Source organism: Vulpes lagopus, chromosome X (genome assembly GCF_018345385.1).
Source record: "Vulpes lagopus strain Blue_001 chromosome X, ASM1834538v1, whole genome shotgun sequence".
Lineage (NCBI taxonomy): Eukaryota > Metazoa > Chordata > Mammalia > Carnivora > Canidae > Vulpes > Vulpes lagopus.
In genome coordinates this window covers 33,050,525-33,071,006 of record NC_054848.1, presented here as the reverse complement: position 1 = coordinate 33,071,006, position 20,482 = coordinate 33,050,525, and the positions used below count along the sequence as shown (strand labels likewise).

At 39.7% G+C, this 20,482-nt stretch overlaps 1 protein-coding gene across 2 annotated transcripts in view; it reads left to right on the top strand.

Moving 5' to 3' along the window:
• The window catches only part of SRPX (sushi repeat containing protein X-linked), a 112,599-nt gene extending 93,311 nt beyond the window's left edge, over positions 1-19,288 (top strand). For both annotated transcript variants that reach the window (XM_041741614.1, XM_041741612.1), the window contains 2 exons: positions 7,825-7,946; positions 18,749-19,288. In XM_041741614.1, the coding sequence (XP_041597548.1) occupies positions 7,825-7,946; positions 18,749-18,932 (306 nt within the window). In that variant the 3' untranslated portion in view covers positions 18,933-19,288. The remainder of the gene's footprint in view (positions 1-7,824; positions 7,947-18,748) is intronic.
• Positions 19,289-20,482: the final 1,194 nt, after the last annotated feature.

Here is a 20,482-nt window from a genome sequence, read left to right as displayed (position 1 = left end):
GGTTGTCTTTTCACTTTTTTTGTTTCTATTGCTGTGCAGAGGCTTTTTAGTTTGATTTAGTCCCACTTGTATTTCATTTGTTGACTGTGCTTTAGATGCATATCTAAATCAATGCCAAGACCCATGTCAAGGAGCTTTTTCCTTAATTTTCCTTCTAGGAAATTCCTGGTTTCAGGTCGTATGTTTAAGTCTTTAATCCATGCCAAGTTAATTTTTATAAGTGTTATAAGATAGAGGTCTAAGGGCAGCCCAGGTGGCTCAGCGGTTTAGCCCCACCTTCAGTCCAGGGCCTGATCCTGGAGACCCGGGATAGAGTCCCAAGTCAGGCTCCCTGCATGGAGCCTGCTTCTCCCTCTGCCTGTGTCTCTGCCTCTCTCTCTCTGTCTCTGTCTCTCATGAATAAATAAATAAAATCTTTTTAAAAAAGAGATAGAGGTCTAATTTCATTATTTTACATGTGAATATTCAGTTTTCCCAGCACCATTTGATGAGACTGTCTTCATTGAATATTCTTGCATCCCTTGTCAAATATTAGTTGACTGCACATACATGGGTTTAATTCTGAGCACTCAAGTCTGTTTCATTAATCGGTGTGTCTGTTTTTATACCAGTAGAACACTCTTGATTCTATAACTGCTTTGTAGTGTAGCTTAAAATCGGGAAGTGTAATGATTCCCATTTTTTTCTTCTTAGGAATGTCTTGGATATTTAGGGTCTTTCGTGGGTTTCATATATATTTTAATACTTTTTTTCTACTTCTGTAAAAAAAAATGCCATTGTTGATGTTGATGAATCTATAGATGGCTTTTGGTAGTATTCACATTTAAACAATATTCTTTCAATCCACAAACACAGGATACCTTTTCATTTAATTGTGTTTTGATTTCTTTCATCAATGCCTTGTAGCTCTGAGTAGACATCTTTTACCTCCTTGGTTAAGTTTATTCCTATGTATGCATTTTACTGTTTTTGATGCTACTGTAAATGGGATTGTTTTCTTTCTTTTTCAGATAACTCATTCTGTATAGAAATGCTGCTAATTTTTATAAGTTAATTTTGTATACTGTAACTTAGTGCATTGATGATACCACACGATTTTCTGGTGGAGTCTAGGATTGCTTCTATATAAGATCATGTCACCTGCAAATAGAGAAAATTTCACTTCTTTTCCAATTCTGCTGCCTTTTCTCTCTTTCCTTCAACCTGATTACTCTGGAAAGGTCTTCTAGTACCGGTTGGATAGAAGTGGTTAGAATGGGCACCCTTGTTTTGTTCATGATATTTAGAAAAAAGAAAAATTTTCAACATTTAACCCTTCCATATGAAATTAACTTTGGGTTTATCATATATGGCCTTTATTATACTGAGGTACATTCCTTTTTATACCTAATTTGTTAAGAGTTTTTATCATGAATGGAATTTAAATTCTATCCAGTACTTTTTTCTGCATCTGTTCAGATATCATGTGACTTTTTCTATTAGTCTGATGGATCACATTGGTTGATATGTCTATATTGAAATTTTTTGCATCTCAGGAATAAATCCCACTTTTATCCTGGTGAGTAATCCTTTTAATGCACTGCTGAATTTGGTTTGCTAGTATTTTATTGAAAATTTTTACATCTGTATTCATCAGGGATGTTGGTCTCTATAGTTTTCTCTTCTGGTAGTATCCTTTTCTGGCTGTGGTTTCAGGGTAACGGTCGCCTCATAAAATGAATTTGAAAGTATTCCCTCTTTTTCAGTTTTTTGGAAGAACTTGAGAAGGATTGGTTTTAAGTCTTCTTCAAAAAACTCACTAGTGAAGCCATCTTGTGGGGATCCCTGGGTGGCTCAGCGGTTTAGCGCCTGCCTTCAGCCCAGGGCATGATCCTGGAGTCCCAGGATCGAGTCCTCCATCAGGCTATCTGCATGGAGCCTGTTTCTCCCTCTGCCTGTGTTTCTGCCTCTCTCTCTCTCTCTGTGTCTCTCATGAATAAATAAATAAAAATCTTTTTTTTTTAATTTTTTTTTATTTTATTTTATTTTTTTTAATAAATAAAAATCTTAAAAAAAAAAAAAGCCATCTTGTCCTGGGCATTTTTTTTTTTTTTTGGTTGTGAGGTTGTTGATTACTGATTCAGTCTCCTTACTAGTAATTTGACTCTTCATATTTTTTACTTTTTCTTAATTTAGTATTGGTAGTTAGTATGTTGCTAAGTTTTCCGTTTCTTCTAGGTTGTCCAGTTTTTGGTGTGTACTTGTTCATAATAGCCTCTTGTGATTCTTTGTACTTTTATAGTATCAGTTGTAATATCTCCTTTTTCATATATAATTTTGTTGATTTGGATCTCTTTTTTTTTCCTTGGTTAGTCTAGTTAAGGTATGTCAATTTTGTTTCTCTTTCAAAGAATCAATCTTAGTTTGGTTAAATTTTTTTCTATTGTTTTCCTATTCTATATTTATTTCCACTCTAATCTTATTTCCTCCCATCTGCTAACTTTTGGCTCAGTTTGTTTTTCTTTTTCTAGTTCCTTAAGGTATAAAATTAGGTTATTTGGGAACTTCTTAATATAGGTTTTTTTTTCTTTTTTTTTTTTAATTTTTATTTATTTATGATAGTCACAGAGAGAGAGAGAGAGGCAGAGACATAGGCAGAGGGAGAAGCAGGCTCCATGCACCGGGAGCCTGATGTGGGATTCGATCCCGGGTCTCCAGGATCGCGCCCTGGGCCAAAGGCAGGCGCCAAACCACTGCGCCACCCAGGGATCCCTTAATATAGGTTTTTATTGCTATGAACTTTTCTCTCAGAACTGCTTTTGCTGTATCCCATATGTTTTGATGTTTTCATTTTCATTTGCCTCAAGATACTTTTTTATATCCCCCTTTCATTTCTTCTCCAATACAGTGGCTATTCAGGGGAATGTTTGATTTCCATGTATTTGGGTGTTTCTATTTCCCTCTTGTTACTGATTTCTAGTTTTATACTGTTATGTACAGAGAAGATACTTGGATTTTATTCTTCTTGAATTGGCTAAAACTTGTTTTGTGGCCTAATATATGGTCTGTCATAGAAAGTGTTCCATGAGTATTCCATGAGTACTCTGCTGTTTTCAAATAGAATGTTCAATATATGTCATTTAGGTCCATTTGGTCTATTGTACTGTTCAAATCCACTATTTCCCTATTGGTTAACTTTGGAGAATAGGTGATCTGTCCATTGTTGACAGAGTTTAACAATATTAAAGTCCCCAACCATTCTTGTATTGCTCTTTATTTGTCCTTTTAGCTGTGTTTTTGCTTTATGTATTGCACTGCTCTGATGTTAGGTATGTAAATACTTTTGATTTTTATATCTTCCTGATATATTGATCCCTTTATCATTATATTAATGACCTTGTCTCTTTTTTTCTTTTACCATTTTAAAGTGTTTTTGTGATACAAGTACAGCTACTTCTACTTTTTTTGGTTGCCATTTACTTGAAATATCCTTTCATTCACATACTCTGAGTCTATATGTGTCTTTAAAGCTAATGTAGGTCTCTAGTAGGCAGCATATAGTTGTATCTTTTTAAAAAAAAATCCATTCATCCATTCACCCATTCTGTCTTTTGTTTTTAAAGATTTTATTTTTTAATTTATTCATGAAAGACACAGAGCAAGAGAGAGGCAGAGACACAGGCAGAGGGAGAAGCAGGCCCCATCCCATGCAGGGAGCCCGATGTGGGACTTGATCCCGGGTCTCCAGGATCACGTTCCAGGCTGCAGGCGGCGCCAAACCACTGCACCACCAGGGCTGCCCCCATTCTGTCTTTTGATTAGAGAATTTAATGTGTTTCCATTTAAAGTAATTATTGATAAGAACATACCTTCTACTATTTTGTTAACTGTTTTTAAATTGTTTTGCAGATCTATTGCTTCCTGTGTATTTACTGTGTGTGTGTGTGTGTGTGTGTGTGTTTGATGTGGCTTGATTATCATGTTCTTTTGTATAATTACTACAGGTGTTTCCCTTGTGGTTACCATGAGGCTTACATAAAATATCTTAAAATTGTAACACTGTTTTAAACCAATATTAACTTCAGTAGAATTCCTAAGCTTTGTACTTCTACACTCTAGGTTTTTGATGTTACAGTTCACGTTTCATAGTGTATAACTAATAACAGCTGATTGTAGTTTATTTTTACTCTATTTTTTTAACTTTTAAGTTACAGTTGTAAGTGAACTAAGTATCATCCTGATCATATTACAGAATCCAACTTCGACCATATATTAGCCATTGATAGTGACTTTTACGTTGCCTTCTGTTTTTATGATATTAACTAATATTCTTTTATTTCCAGTTAAATGAACTCATTTGTTTAGCATTTCTCATAATGCACGTCTAATGGAGAAACCAACTTTGGTTTGCTCAGGAAAATTTTTCTCTGTTTCTGAAGGACTGTTTCACCTGATATATTATTCTTGGTTGAGTTTTTTTCTTTCAGTATTTTGAATATGCCATTCCATTATCTTATGGCCTGAAAAGTTTATTGAGAAATCCAGTAATAGTCTTATGGGCTTCCCTTATATGTAACTTCACTACTTCCTTTTGCTGTTTTTGAAATTCTTGCTCTGTCTTTGACTTTTGAGAATTTAATTATAATGTGTCTCAGTGTAGCCCTATTTGAGATAATTTGGGCATCTTTGATTTGGATGTCTATTTCTCTCCCAAGGTTTGAAGTTTTCAGCCATGATTTTTTAAATATACTTTCTGCACCTTTCTCCCTTTTATTCCCCCTCCTTCTGGAATCGTTTCTTTTCATTCACTACCATAAATCCTATGGGCTTTATTCCTTCTTTTCCATTCTTTATTCTTTCTCCTCTGACTAGGTAATTTCAAATGCCACATCCGCCAGGTTGCTGATTGTCCCCCCCCACCCCTTTCTGGATGGTCAAGACTGCTTTTGAAGCTCTGTATGGAATTCTTCAGTTGAGTTACATATTTTTTCACTCTAGAATTTTGTTTCTCTTTGTTGAATTTCCTGTTTATGCATTGCTTTCCTAACTTTGTTTAGTTATCTATGTATTCTTGTAGTTCACAAATCTTAGAATTATCCTGAATTCTCTGACAGTTCATAGATCTCCATTTCTTTAGGATCAGTTATTAGAGATGTCTAGTTCCCTTTGGTGGTGTCCTTGATTGATTTCCTTTCGTGATTTTTTTTCATGATCCTTGATTCTTTATGTTGGTATCTATCTACACATTTGAGTATGTGTTCTCTTCTAGACATTGCAGGTTGTTTCTGACTGAGACCGTTCCTCAGCAGTAAGCTCAATTTTGGCTTTTTGGGCATGTCTGCAGATAATGTCTTTGGGAGGGTGGGGCGCCTGCTATGAGGGTCTATTTTGGGGCAAGGCAACTGTTTGAGTTCTAAGGCTGGTGGTGGGGGGTAGAGGGTATGCACTACTGAAAATAGCTGGTAAGACTGCTGGTTTGGTTCCCTGTCCAAGTGAAGCTATAGGTTGGGCTTCACACTTGCCTGGATTGTCTAGTCAGGCTTATTAGACTGTCAGAACTGGCTACTATGCTCGGCAGAAGGTGGAACTAGGACTTAGCTCCCATGTTCTGGTGGGGCAGTGGGATGGAACCCAGGGTCAGCACAGCTCACTGCTTGTGGACCTGAATCAGGCAAGAGTATGCACTGAGTATCATAGTCGGGTGAAGCTACCAATTTTGCTCTGTAGACAGGAAAAGCCATGGGCTGTGCCCTCTGTTCAAGTGCCACTCTAAGCCGGGTTGTTAAATAGGCCATTCAGCATCCCTTATGCTGTGGGAAGGTGCCCTGGTCGGGCGGTCTGGAGGCTGTATGCAGCAATAAGTGGGGTGACCAATTAGTAGGCGATGCATTAGGCTCCCTGCTTGGGCTCAGTGGGAGCAGCAGCTCTAAGGCTGCCAATGCTCTTTATTTTTGGTCTTGACTCAAGTTGACCCAAGCTTCAAGTTCATGTCTGAGCAGGGCTACTGTGTTTGCTCTGGTGGCCATCAGCTCTGTCTACCTACCTCCCAGCTTGGGAGTGGCTGGGTTAGGTAGTGCCCTGATGTTCTTACCAATCTTCCCTGTCAGAGTGGGGTGGAAGCCATATTCCATAGCTGGTGGGGCCATGATCCACGTTCCTGCCTGGGCAGGACTGGAAGAGGTCACTTACAGCAACTCCCAGATTTTCCCAAATAGGCTTTCTGGTCAGGAGTGACTGTGAGCCTTGATCCATAGTGGATGGGGCAACAAGTTAATTTGCCTGCCTGGGCAAATCCAAGAAAACTTCGAGAGCATGAAAGAGTACAAAAGGTGGTGTCCCTTGGCCTGGCCTGTGTTCCCTGAGAGCATCTCTGCAGGCCTCTAGGTGTGTGCCAAACCTGAAGCCTAAGATCCAGGACAAACGAACAGGCTTCTTTCACAGAAATACTGGGATTGTGCTTCAGTTGGCTGTGGATTTAGTGCTCTGGGGGTGGCAGCCTGCAAAGAACTGTCTGATTGTTACAGTCCCATAGGACCTGGGAGTGCACGGCCTGCCCTCCAAGGTCTCTGGAAAGGTTTACAGTCTGCTCTTCAATGTGTATTTAAGGAGAAGCCTGCCCTTCAGGCCCCAGCTGTGATGATAAGCTCACAGGCCTCCTTCACATGACTGAGCTCCTGAGGGTGGTGGCTGTTTAAGAACTCTCTCTCCTTTGCTTACAGTCCTGTAGGATACCACAGCCAGGTAATAGAAAGATGTTCCCTGGCAACAGCCATAAAAATCAAATGACCAGACAAAAGAATAGCTTTTTTTTTTTTTTTTAGAAGATTCTAGTGAGGTGGAATGAGGAGGAGGTAGAGCACAAACATTGCATCCACTGGCCTCCAGTCCCTGAGAACATCTCTCTTGGCCCCTAGATGCATGCCCAACCGAAGCCTGCCTCTCAGGCCAAACCAACCAGACAAAAAGATAGGTCCCATTCTCAGAAACGCTGCTGGTAGGGGTGCCTGGGTGGCTCAGTGGGTTAAGCATCTGCCTTCAGCACAGGTCATGGTTCCATGGTCCTGGGATTGTCAGGCACCCTGCTCAGTGGAGAGCCTGCTTCTCCCTCTCCCTCTGCCCCTCCCCCTGCTCGTGCTCATCCTCTTGCTCTCTCACTCTCTCAAATGAATCTTTAAAAAAAACTGCTGGTTTTCAGTCTTCCATCTGTGCTGTGCTATAGGAGTTGTAGTCTACCAATAACTGTCTCTCCAGTTGTTATGGTCTCTTGAGACCCAGGAATGCAAGCCCCCCCCCCTTGCCCCGGCCTCTAGCGACAAGCTATCAAAGGGTGTCCTATGGGCAGCAGGCATAAAAGTCAGGTCACCAGATGTGAAAATTAGGGCACTAGATGAAGACTGAAACCTTTGATTACTGAGTGTTTTCTTACTGTGTTGGTATGAGGAGCTTAGGGGCATGGGGGTGGAGGGAGAAGCAAGGGCAGATAAGGGGACTCTGGAAATATTCTTCTCTCCTTGAAAACAAATTAGAATTCTCTGTGGGTAGTTTCGGACACTTTCTAGGATCTTAGGCTCATGCAAAGTCTCACCCCACCTGGAAATACAGACTGCCATCTTGTGTAGGTTTTCAAAATCTTGTTGCTAAGTCGTTTTTGAATGATTTCTCCAGGAAAATATTTAGGTTTTATAACCACTAGTTGAACCCTAATTTCTCCACTGTTTTCAAGAATGCCTGGAGTAGGCAAATAAACTTCCCAAAACAGAACACTGCTGCTTCTGTGAGTCTGTAGTTTGACCTGGAAGTCTCTTTCTTCATGCTCATGCCTTTCTTTTTTTTTTTTTTTTCCAGCAAGCACAGTGTGGCCTGGATCTTCGACATATTACCGTGGTGGAGCTTGTAGGTGTGTTCCCAACCCTCATTGGTAGGATAGGAGCAAAGATTATGCCTCCAGCCCTAGCTCTGCAGCTCAGGTAGGTAGAAATTCTGTCCTTAAATTGTACCCCCTATAATGTGTTTTTGGACCAGATTCCCTGATGTCTTGCTAGTCAGTATTAATGCCAGGTAATCTTCAATGTTTAATGGCTTGTAGTCTGAGAGTTCTAGAGCCATGTAAATCGGCATGGTGCTGCTTGTCCAAATATATTATGCAGTAGATAATTTCCAGTATTTTCTTCTTTTCCCCTTTAACCGAGTGTCTATGCCTTGTCTTTGTTTTGTTTTTTCTTTCAGCTTGGTGGGGTTGGGGTGGGTAGAGAAGAGGCTGCCAAAAGGACCTATGCAGCCCTTTGTGTTATTGGGAGAGCAGGCATCCAATAAGTTTTTCCAGGCCTGGCCTCTTTTACCTCCATGCTTCCATGACACTTGTCCATTCCTCCATTTTAACAACTATATTTTACTTTGGTAATACTTAGAAAGCTAGAATCATGGTGCTCAGGATGTGAGTTATGGTGCATGAAAAAAGCAGGATTCAGTAGCCAAAAGGTAATTTCAGAACAATCCCAAATATTTACTTCCATCTCTTGACAACCGTGAAAAGGATAATTAGACTAAAGCAAAACTCCTCAAAATCTTCCTTTCTCACCCATCTTCTTTTTCACCCAGTGCAAGGAAGTTGTTTATAGTTGAAGCCCCTACTCTTCTTAGTCTTTAAGAGTCCCAGGCTGATGGTGGCTCCACCATCTTGTAGCATCAACATTTCGAACACATGACTTCTGGGTTTCTGCAAAGAGGGCAGACTGTAAAGACAAACCATAGGCTCCTTTTGTGCTTCATGTTGGAAGCCTAAAATTGCTCTCTGCAAGTCCACTGGCTAGAATTCATCACATGGTTGCCATTGAACTCCAAGGCAGGCTGGGAAATGCAGTCTTTCTGTATTCCCAGAAGATAATGAAAGAAGACCTGATGAGCCCCATCACAGGTGTTCAGAGAGGCTCACAGAGATTCCTTGAAAGATTATATGATAGAAGTACATACTTAGCTGGTGATGTTATAGATGGACACAAAAGATTCTTTGTCTATTTCCATCTGCCTTTTAACACCCCCCCCCATGTTTGATTTATACCTCTCCATGCCAAAAAGAGTGCCCCATCCATACCAAGGTCAAAAACTCAGAGGCAAGGGATGGAAAAAGAAATGAGGATGCCTGAATTCTCTTTAGTTGGCTGAAAGAGGGAAGGCTGGGTATACTCAAAAGCTTTTATGCATACATTTTTTTTTGGTCCTGCTTCATTCACTAGCTTCTCTCTACAGGTGACATTTTTGAGGTCACTATCAGATCTCCTCAACATTTGCTGTCCAGTACCTACCATAGTGCCTGGCACCATGTTGGAGTTAAATAAATGGAGGAAATGACTTGAAACTGAAATAGAGGGTATTCTCAACCTTGGAAATAGTAGATCTAAGAGTGTATTTACAGTTCTATTTCAAGTCGAAAACAGCAAAACTCGGGAGAGGATTATGTTGACATCTGAAAATGTATAACAAAAATTCTCAAAATAAGTGTTTGAAGCTGTTGGTAATTTAGAACTATCTGCTCATACCCTGTGTTCATGATTTCTTAAAAACCTGCCACAGAATCTGCTAAATGTTACTCTTTGGATTGCGGATATATAGAGAGGCAATCTTGATAAAATTTTAATGTGATGTGATTTTAAACTATTGAAATTTGAAGATCTGAGTTAAGACAAAAACTCCTGTCATTCAGGTTGTAGATGTGGGGCTACTAGAAACCTCTGCAGGCTGGGGATGATTGAAGAAACAAAGAAGTTGCAAAAATAAATTACGCAGCGCTTCTCAGGCTAGAGCCAGCCTCAGAATCCCCTGGAGCACAGTTAAAACATAGAATGCTGGGCCCCACCCCCACAGTGTCTGCTTCAGTAGGTCTGGGATGGGGCCTGAGAATTTGCACTTCTAGCATGTTCCCAAATGTGGCCGAAACTGCTGGTCCCCTGGCATAGTGTGGTGTTTTTTTTTTGTGTGTGTGTGGGTTTTTTAAGATTTTATTTATTTGAGAGACAGCATGAGCAATGGAGAGGAGGCGGAGAGGGAGAAGCAGACTCCCCTCCGAGCAGGGAGCGCATCATGGGGCTCAATCCCAGGACCCTGAGATCATGACCTGAGCTGAAGGCAAATACCCAACCGACTGGGCCTCCCAGGCACCCCTGGCCTACCATTTTACCAAAGGCTTCACGACTTTGAAGTGGATATTTTGCAAAGCAGCCTATATAAAGAGTCAATCATTACCAGTAGCCAGAAGCTAGTCCAGGTAGATGTCACGCAGAGATGATCTGTCTCATGTGTTGCCTAATGGATTCAGTGTCAGGCCACATGTCCCCTTTATCAGCCCTATCCGTGAGGAATAAGGGACTTGCCAGATGGATGTTTTATCTTTTTCCCTTTGAATTCCACCGTAGAGTCTAGTGCAGATGAAAAGAGCCAATTTAGGCAAAGAATGGGAAGCATGGAAGAAAAGGAGATGCAGAATGCCTGGAGAATCTAAAAATTCTCTTGTCTGGTTAGAATACTATTTTCAAATAGCACTAAAGCCAGGATAAAACAATTAGCAGGCAGCAGCAGTGCCTGGTGTTGCAAAGTCCCCGCCTCCCTGCTTTCTTGCTCTCATGGTTTTTTATTTTTTTAAGATTCATTTATTTTTGTGAGAGAGAGAGAGAGCAAGTGTGCATGCAAGCAAGCACATGGGGGACAGAGGGGCAGAGGGAGAAGAGAATCTCAAGCTGGCTCCCTGCTGAGTGTGGGGCCTGTCGCAGACTCTACCCCATGACCCTGAGATCATAACCTGGGCTGAAATCGAGAGTCAGACTCTTAACTGACTGAGCCACTTGGGTGCCCCTACTCTGTTTTTTAGAGATGAAGGTATGGGCAAATTCACGTTCTCTAGAGTAACTTCCCAGCAATTGCAAGGGTGGTAGGGACAAAGAATGCCATTATTTTAATATTCATTTTATTTTGGGGGTATAATTGACACTATACAAATATACAACTTAGTGATTCAATATTTGTACTGCAAAATGATCATCATGCTAAGGCTAGTTAACATCCATCACCATAGATAGTCATATTTTTTCCTTGTGAAATTTTAGGATTTACTCTTAGCTACTTTCAAATCTGTAATGTGGTATTATTAACTATAACCACCAAGCTGTATGTTAATCCCCATGACTTACATCTAGAAGTCACCTTTTAACCCCCTTCACACATTTTACCCACCCCTAACCTCCTGCCTCTGGCAACCACTAATATGTCCTGTGTATCTATGAATATTTTTTGTTTGTTGTTTTAGATTCTGCATGTAAGTAACACCATATGGTATTTGTCCTCTGATATATTACACTTAGGATAATGTCCTGTAAGGTCCATCCATATTGTCACAAATGGCAACATTTAATTCTTTTATATGGCTGAGTAATATTTTATCATGTGTACTATATTGTCTTTATCCATTTGTCCATCAATAGACACTTATATTGCTCCCATCTCTTGGCTATTGTAAATAATGCTGGAGTAAAGATAAGGGTAGTGTGTATATCTTTTCAAGTTTTTAAAAATTTCTTCAGATAAATACCCCAAAGTGGAATTGGACAATCATATAGTTGTTAATTTTTTGAGGACTATCCATACTGTTTTCCAAAGTGGCTGCACCAACTGACTCCACATCCTAACACTTTTTTTTCAAGATTTAGTAATTTTAGAGAGAGCAGGGGTGGGGGAGCAGGGAAAGGGAAACTCTTAAACAGACTCCCCACTGAGTATGGAGCCCAATGAGAGGCTTAATCTCATGACCTGAGCCAACACCAAGAGTCAGATGCTTAACTGACTGCACCACCCAGGTGCCCCACCAACACTTACTTTTTTGTCTTTCAAATGCTAGCCATTCTGACAAGACTGGGGTGATATTTCACTGTGGTTTTGATTTCCACTTACCTGATTAGTGATGTTGAGCATCTTTTCATGGATTTGATGGCCATCTGTATGTCTTTTGTGGGAAAACATCTATGCAGCTTCTCTGCCCATTTTTAATTTTGTGTTTGTTACTGAGTTGTATGAGCTCTTTATTACATATTTTGTATATTAGCCTCTTCTCCAATATGAGTTGTGACTATTTTCTCCAATTTAGTAAGTTGCTTTTTCATTTTGTTAATAATTGCCTGTGCAGAAATTTTTTGATTTATTCCCACTTATTTTTACTTTTGTTGCTTTTATTTTTGATATCCAAAAAATCATCACATTGATGATGGATTTACTGATTATATATTCTCTATGTTATGGTTTCAGGTCCTACATTCAAGTCTTTAAGCCATTTTTGAGTTTATTTTTGCATGCAGTGTATGAAAATGTTCCAATTTTCCCAAAATTACTAACAAAATTGTCCTTTCCCCATTGTGAATTCTTGGATCTTTTGTCATAAACTAATTGACCATATAAGGTGGGTTTATTTCTGGGATTCCTATTCTGTTCTACTGATCTGTGTATCTACCATATTGTTTTGATTATCATAGCTTTGTAATATAGTTTGAAATCAAGGAGTATAATGCCTCCAGCTTTGTTGTTGCTTCTCAAAATTGTTTTAGCTATTCAGCATCTCTTCTGCTTCCATACAAATTCAAGGATTTTTTTGTTCTATTTCTATGAAAAATAGAATTTCTATAGGGATTGCATTGAATCTGTATATTGGTTTGGATAGTATGGACATTTTAGCAATATTACAATTCATGAGCATGGAATATCTATTTTTTTGTGTATCATCTTCAGTTCCATTCATATCTTACAGATTCCAGTGTTCAAGTCTTTCACCTCCTTAAAAGTGATTAATTTTCTTTCTGATAATTATTGTATAGAAATGCAGAAGATTTTTGTATCTTGATTTTTTTTTGTATCCTGTAATGTAACATTACTGAATTCATTTACTCTAACACTTTCTTGGTGCAATCTTTAGGATTTTCATTTATATATAATGTCCTCTGCAAATAGTGACAGTTTTAATACTTCCTTTCCAATTTGAATGCCTTCTATTTATTATTCTTTCCTAATTGCTGTGGGTAGGATTTCTAATACAATGCGAATAATAGTGAGAGTGGTCATCCTTGTCTTGTTCCTGACCTTACTGGAAAGATCTTCAGCTTTTTGACATCAAGTATGATGTTAGATGTGGGCTTCTTGTCATATATGACCTCTGTATGTTGAGGTATGTTTCCTCTATATTTTGTTGAGGGTTTTCATCACAGATGGTGTTGAATTTTACAAATGGTTTTTCTGCATTTGTTGATGAGCATATTATTTTTATCCTTCATTTTGTGAATGTGGTATATCACGTTGATTAACAGATGTTGAAACATCCTTGAATCCCTGAAAGAAATCCCACTTGAGCATAGTTAATGATCCATTTAATGTATTGTTGAATTCATCTTGCTAGTGTTTTGTTGAAGATTTTTGTAATTATGTTCATTAGGGATATTGGGCTTTTCTTGTAGTGTCTTGTGTCTTAATCTGGTTTTGGTACCAGGGAAATGCTGGCCTCATAAAATAAGCTTGGTAGTGTTCCCTCCTCTTCCATTTTTAAAAATGGTTTGAAAGGATTCTTATTAATCTTCTTTGAATGTTTAAGTCACCAGTGAAGCTGTGTGGACCTGGTCTTCTGTTTGGTGGGAAGTTTTTAAATTACTGGTTCAATCTCCTTACTAGAAGTTGGTGTATTCAGATATTCTGTTTGTTTATGATTCAGTTGGGAAGGTTATATGTTTCTAAGATTTTATACATTTCTAGGTTGTCTAATTTGTTAGCATATTATTAATAGTAGTATATGATTTGAATTCCTGCATTCCTATGGTATCAGATGTAACCTCTCCTCTTTCATGTCTGATTTTACTTGAGCCCCCTCCTTTTGTTGGTAAATCTAGCTAAAGGTTAGTCAATAATTGCTATCTTTTTTCATTGCTCTTAACTTTACTTCCTTCTTTTTTGGCCTTCACTTGTTCTTTTATCTGGTTGAGGTGTAAACTTAGGTTAGTTACTTGTTTTTTTTTTTCTTACTTGAGGTGGGCATTTATCATTATGAACTTATCTTAGAACTGTTCTTGTTACATTCCATGAGTTTTAGTATATTTTTTTGTCTCAAGGTATTTGGTTAATGAATTTTTTTTAGAGAACAAACTAACACAAAGTATTATATGTTATAAAAGGGTACTGATCACATGAAACATTCCAGAATAGATCACATATTGGGTCATAAAACATGGTATGACTGATATTTTTGAATTTGTTGAACTTGTATCTGTTCTGACCACAACACTATGAAGTTAGAAGTCAATCACAAGAAAAAATCTGGAAAGACAAATACATAGAGGTTAAAGAACATGCTACTAAACCAGGAGAGGGTCAACCAGGAAATCAAAGAATAAACAAAGTACATAGAAACAAAGGAAAATGAAACACAATGGTTCAAAACCTTAAGAATGTAGTAAAAGCAGTTCTAAAAGGGAAGTTCATGGCAATACAGGCCTACCTCAAGAAGTGAGAAAAATCTCAACCTGATGTTACACCTAAAGGAGCTAGAAAAAGAACAAGACCCCAAATAAGCAGAAGGAAAGAAATAATAAAGATTATAGCAGAATAGATGACAGGGAAACTACAAGACCAATAGAACAGGTCAGTATAACCAGGAGCTGGTTCTTTGAAAAAATTAATAAAGTTGATAAACCTCTAGCCATACTTCTGAAGGAAAAAAAACTCAGATAAAATCACAAATGAGAGTAGAGATCACAACCAACACCACAGAAACACAATTATAAGAGAATATTATGAAAAATAATATGCCAACAAATTGGACAACCTAGAAGAAAAGGTGAAATTCCTAGAAACATAAAACATACCAAAACTGAAACAGGGAGAAATAGAAAATGTGAACAGATTGATTACCAGCAAAGAAATTGAGCCAGTAATAATAATTAAAAAAAACCCCACAACAAACAAAAGTCCAGGGCCAGAGAGCTTCACAGGTGTATTCCACCAACATTTAAAGAAGAGTTAATACCTAGTCTTCTCAAACTATTCCAAAAAAAAAAAAAAAAGAAAGGGAAGGAAAACTTCCAAATTCATTGTGAAAGACCAGCATTACCCTGATACTGAAACCAGATAAAGACACCACAAAAAAGAGAACTACAGGCCAATATCTCTGAACACAGATATAGAAATCCTCAGCAAAATACTAGCAAACCTATTCCAACAACACATTTAAAGAATCCTTCACCACCATCAAGTGGGATTTATTCCTGGGTTGCAAGGATGGTTCAACAGTCACGAAGTAATCAATGTGATACATCACATCAATAAGAGAAAAGATAAGAACCATATGATCCTCTCAGATGCAGAAAGACATCTGACAAAGTACACCATCCATTCATAATTAAAATCCTCAACAAAGTAGGGTTAGAGGGAACATACCTCAACATAATAAAGGCCATCTATGAAAAACCCACAGTGAACATCATCCTTAATAGGGGGAAACTGAGAGCTTTTTCCTCTAAGGTCAGAAACAAGACAAGGATGTACACTCTGGCTACACTCTTACTCAACATATTACTGGAAGTACTAGCCACGGCAATCAAACATCAGAAAGAAATGCATCCACATCAGTAAAGAAGAGGTAAAACTTCCCCTGTTTGCAGATGACCTGATACTCCATATAGAAAGCCTGAAAGACTCTACCAACAAATGGCTAGAACTGATAAATGAATTCAGTAAAGTCCAAGGATATGAAAAAATCAATGTACAGAAACCCATTGTATTTCTAAATACCAATAATGAAGCAGTAGAAAGAGAAATTAAGAAAAACTGTCTTCTCCATTGTTACATCCACAGAGGGGAAGAGATGGACGTTGAAAGAGAGACAGGGACAGAAATGGAGTGAGAGGCACGTAGAGAGGGGTAGGGGGGGAAGAAGGTGAGAGAGGAGGAGGGTGGAAGATGGGACAAAGACTGAGACCTAGAGAGAGAGAGAGAGCTACAGAGGTAGAAGGACACCAACATGGAGAGACACACAGAGAAAGGGAGGCAAAAAGAGAGAAACAGAGGGAGAGAGAAGGATAAAAGGGAGAAGGGGATGGAGCAAAGGAGAGACACACATAGAGAAGGAGAGGGAAAGGGGGAGAGAAATGAGGAACAAGAGTGTGGAGGACAGATGGAGAGAGGGCGAGAGATGGACAGAGCTGGAGGGCAGGAGAGCTTGAGTGTGCAAGACAGGGAGCAAGGAAAAGATGGAGAGAGAAAAACAGTGCCCCCCAGCTTTAGGAGGCAGGATAGCACAAAGATGGCACCTGCTGGCTGGAGTGTAAAGCAGCGGCCCACAGCCCAAAAACAGAAAAAAAGGTGGCTTCCACTGACTTGAGCAAGACAGAGATAGAGTGTGAAAATGGTACCCACCAACCTTGGTCCCTGGAGACTCACCCTCAGGCCTCTGACCTTCAGTCACATGCTTAAAAATGATCCAAGGAGCCTCTTCTACCTGACGTCTGGGGTGCTTTTCAAATGGCTGCTTCTGGGCTGCACTTTGGGGTGAGTTCGCATGTTGAGCCCTGTTAAGCATCATTTCTCAGTTTACCACAGACCTGCGAGTCTCACAGGCTTCAGCCCTATTAGTCTTCAAAGCTAGGTGTTTGGGGGCTCTCTCATGTGCACGTCTCAAAGGACAGGGTTCCCTAAGTGGGGTGGGCTTGCTTTGATCCTCAGGGAGAAGCTCCAGGTTTTCAGTTCCCTCTTGTGTGTCATGATGCCAGGTGTGTGGATTGTGTGGTGAGACTGTGTCTCGGCTTTTCCTACCCACTTGGATGTGGCTCATTTCCTGATACGCGGAAGTCACTCTGCCTGGTTTTGTTTTTGTTTTGTTTTTTCAGAGGAACTTGTATCCAGGGGAGGAGGTGAGTTCAGGATCCTTTTCCATTGCCATCATAAAATGGAACATCCCGTGGTATTTTTTGAGTCTACAGAGTTTTCTAGAAGATTCTCCAGGAGGATCTCATTCTGGTCTGATGACAGGCATTTATGTGACTCCAACACAATGCTGGCACCACCCCTTAACCTGTGGGGTGCCCCACCATCTACCCCCAAGATTTCTGTGGTCTCTCGGCCATGGTGGGATACATTCCAGTGACTTGATAGCATGCTGGCCTGAACACTCATTTCTTGCCCTGGTAGTTTTTCTTTATATTCTGTTAAGGCAAGAGGCTCACACGAGGAATGTGTGCGGTAGCAGGTGGTGGCAACATGGGAGATTTCCACCCTAGGCTCAGGAGCACTAGAACGTCAAATGCTCCAATTCCTCATTGGTTACCCTTTCCCTTAGGCCACAACATTGCTTGGCCTTTTTTTTCCCTCCAGACCAGATTTCTTTTCTACTCCTGTTTTCTGGGACCCACTGCCCTAGGACATCCCCCTCTCCCTCAGACCTAAATACTCTTCATTTTAAGAATGCGGAGAAGTTTTTCTCTGCATTTTTGACTCACTTCGTGGTCTACAAACACTCCATTAATGCATTTCTGGGTCATCTACTTCCCTCTTATATCTCAGGAGACCTGCTGGAGATACTTTAATGTTGTCTTTCTTTTTCTTTCTAGTCACTAGCATGGAATTAGCAATTTAGCTTCCTATGGAGATAAAGTAGAAATTATTCCCATCTTCCCTGAAACTCCCCTTAAAGGCAGAGGAAAGTACAGTCAGTTCGGATTCAGAGTAGTGAATATTTTTCTTTTGATCCTTTCATGGGGAGAAAAATATTTCACTTTAAATACAGATGGCATTGTAGAGTCTGCCTTACATGTAATTGCTAGATAACGAAATTAAAAAATAAACCCACTCAATCTCCATTTTATTTTTCAATGGGCTCAGGTGGTCAGCTTGTTTGCTTTCTCTGGCTTATTTCATCTAAATATTTCTGTTGATATAAAAATCATTTTACACAATATACCTTCTAGTGTGGTAGAAAAAAATCAGACTTTTGAAACTTTGAATTTGGGGAAAATTATTTGAGTCATACTTAACCAACTTAATATACCTAGAGTGTAGAGTAAGTTTAATCTGCTCTAATGGTGCAGTCCTGAGCTGGCTACCGAATAAGCCAGCATGGGCCAGAACTATAGTGTTTCTCAACCTTAGTACTATTGAATTTGGGGCTAATTCTTTGTGGGGGAGGCTTTCCTGTGGGTTGTAGTAGATTCAGCAGCATCCCTGGCCTCTACTCACAAGAGGCCAGAAGCACCATTTCACTGTGACAATGAAAACTGTGTCCAGACATAGGGCAAGATCCTCCCTATTAACCACTGACCTAGTTCCAGGATGTACATAGTTGTGCAAACCTAGTCTGCAAATTTGGGTTGACGACAGTGTAATGCACAAAATCTGCTAGTATTGTTGTACCTACCTTGTAGTACCTATCGGCACACAGCTCCAAGGCAGGCCCGGTGTCTTCCTGATTATAAAGTAGTACTACTTAATCCTTCATATGCATACCAGTCATTTGGGGATCTTGCTAATAATGCAGATTTTAATTCAGTAGGTTTGGGATGGAGGATGGGATTCTCATTTCTAATAAGTTTCCGTGTGATGCTATTTGTCCAAGCATCATACTTTGAGTAGCAAGGGTCTTGAGATGAGTAAGTCTGTGGAAATAAGCCTTTCTCTACACACAGTATCACTCTAGGGCTCTGGTTGGTCCAGCAGAAGCCTTGGGAGTCAGGTTTGACAGTCTTCTCTTTGTCTGTCCTAGGTTGTTGCTGCGCATCCCACTCTACTCCTTCAGTATGGTGCTAGTGGATAAGCATGGTATGGACAAGGAGCGCTATGTCTCCCTGGTGATGCCTGTGGCTCTCTTCAACCTGATTGATACTTTCCCCTTGAGAAAAGAGGAGATGGTCCTGCAAGCTGAAATGGGCCAGACCTGTAACACCTGATGTGATGGTTCCTCTCTTGGCAGCTCCTCTTCTCATTCTACAGAGTGCTATGCACACGGAAAGGCCTTAAAAATATCCTTGATGTACAGATTTTTATTTGTAATTTTTAAAGTCTATTTTAATATGAGCTTTCTTTGCACTTAAAAATTATCATGATGCTTTTTGTACTTTGAAGTGTACCCCAAAAGTGATGAATATAATATGTACTCTTTTTCTTTATTCCATCATGGCTGGTTAATTTTAGAGAAACTAGAAACAACAACCATACACATGCTTTCACTGTGTTATTCAGTGTAACACATAACTTCTACTTTGTTTTTTGTATAAAACATATTAATAAAATATTTTGGAGCAAATTTATTAAAACTTATTTAGTGTTTTAAGCACAGGCCATACTTAGTGTGGTCAGTGGTTTTTAGGACTGTGATTTTTTAAAAAAAATTTATCCCTAGGAACTAGCAACTTATGTTTTTTTAAGATTTTATATATTTAATTGAGAGAGATCAGAGGGAAAAGAGGAAGAAGCAGACTCACTGTTGAGCAGGAAGCCTGATGCGGGGCTCTATCCCAGGACCCTGAGATCATGACCTGAGCCGAAGGCAGATGCTTAACTGACTGAGCCATCCAGGTGCCCCAGGACTGTGATTCTTAGCTGTGTTTTAGGAATGGAAAAATGTAATTACTTTTGTTAGGAGGAGCTGGGCTGGGAGACCTGTCCTTTCAGGTCCTAGAGTAGCAACAAGCCAAAAATTAAAGAGTTAAGCCTTTGATTGCTAACTGTGATAGCATAAACAAAAGGCTAAAACCAGAGCAAGCCCCAGTTCTTCCCTTTTGTTTTTTCCCCAATGGACCACTTTACCAAAGGTCAAGTGGAGTGTCAAAGACATGGGGTTGTCACCTTGTTGAGGGAAGTCCATGGAACCCTCTAGTTAAAGATAGCCCCTACCAGGTCACATCCAAAGCCACAAGTGCTAAACACAAACTTACCCCCACTCTGCCACCACCTTTTCTTCCCAGTAGCTTTATGTGTGCACTCAACCTTAGCAAGTCAGCTCCCATAGGAGAAACCAAAAACATGGGCTGTAGCAGTACTTTCTGGCCAAAAAACTGCCTAACAACGAACCAGTTGAACTATTAGAATCAAAGTAAACAGATGTTGGGAAGTAGAAGAATCCTGAGCTCGCTTCTTCCTGTGGGCACACTGAGGCATCAATTACATGTATATAACTAATGCTGAAAATTACCTAAAGATTGGCAGAACAGACCTACAGCTAGTCAGAGAGAGAAGGCCATTTCAAAAAGGGTAAGAGGAATGGAGATGTGCTTGGGAACCAATCCTCTGACACAGCTAACCAAACTTGGAGGAGCAAAACAATGAGATCCCACACCAGGCACCCCTGGCACTGGGAACCTGCACTGGGAAGACAAGTACCCATGATGTCTGGCTATGGAAACTACTGGGGCTTAACTCCGGAAGAGCGCAAGGGTGATAGGAAACCAAGTTCTTTCCCTTAAAGAGTCAACATATTAAATAATGGCCCAAGACACAG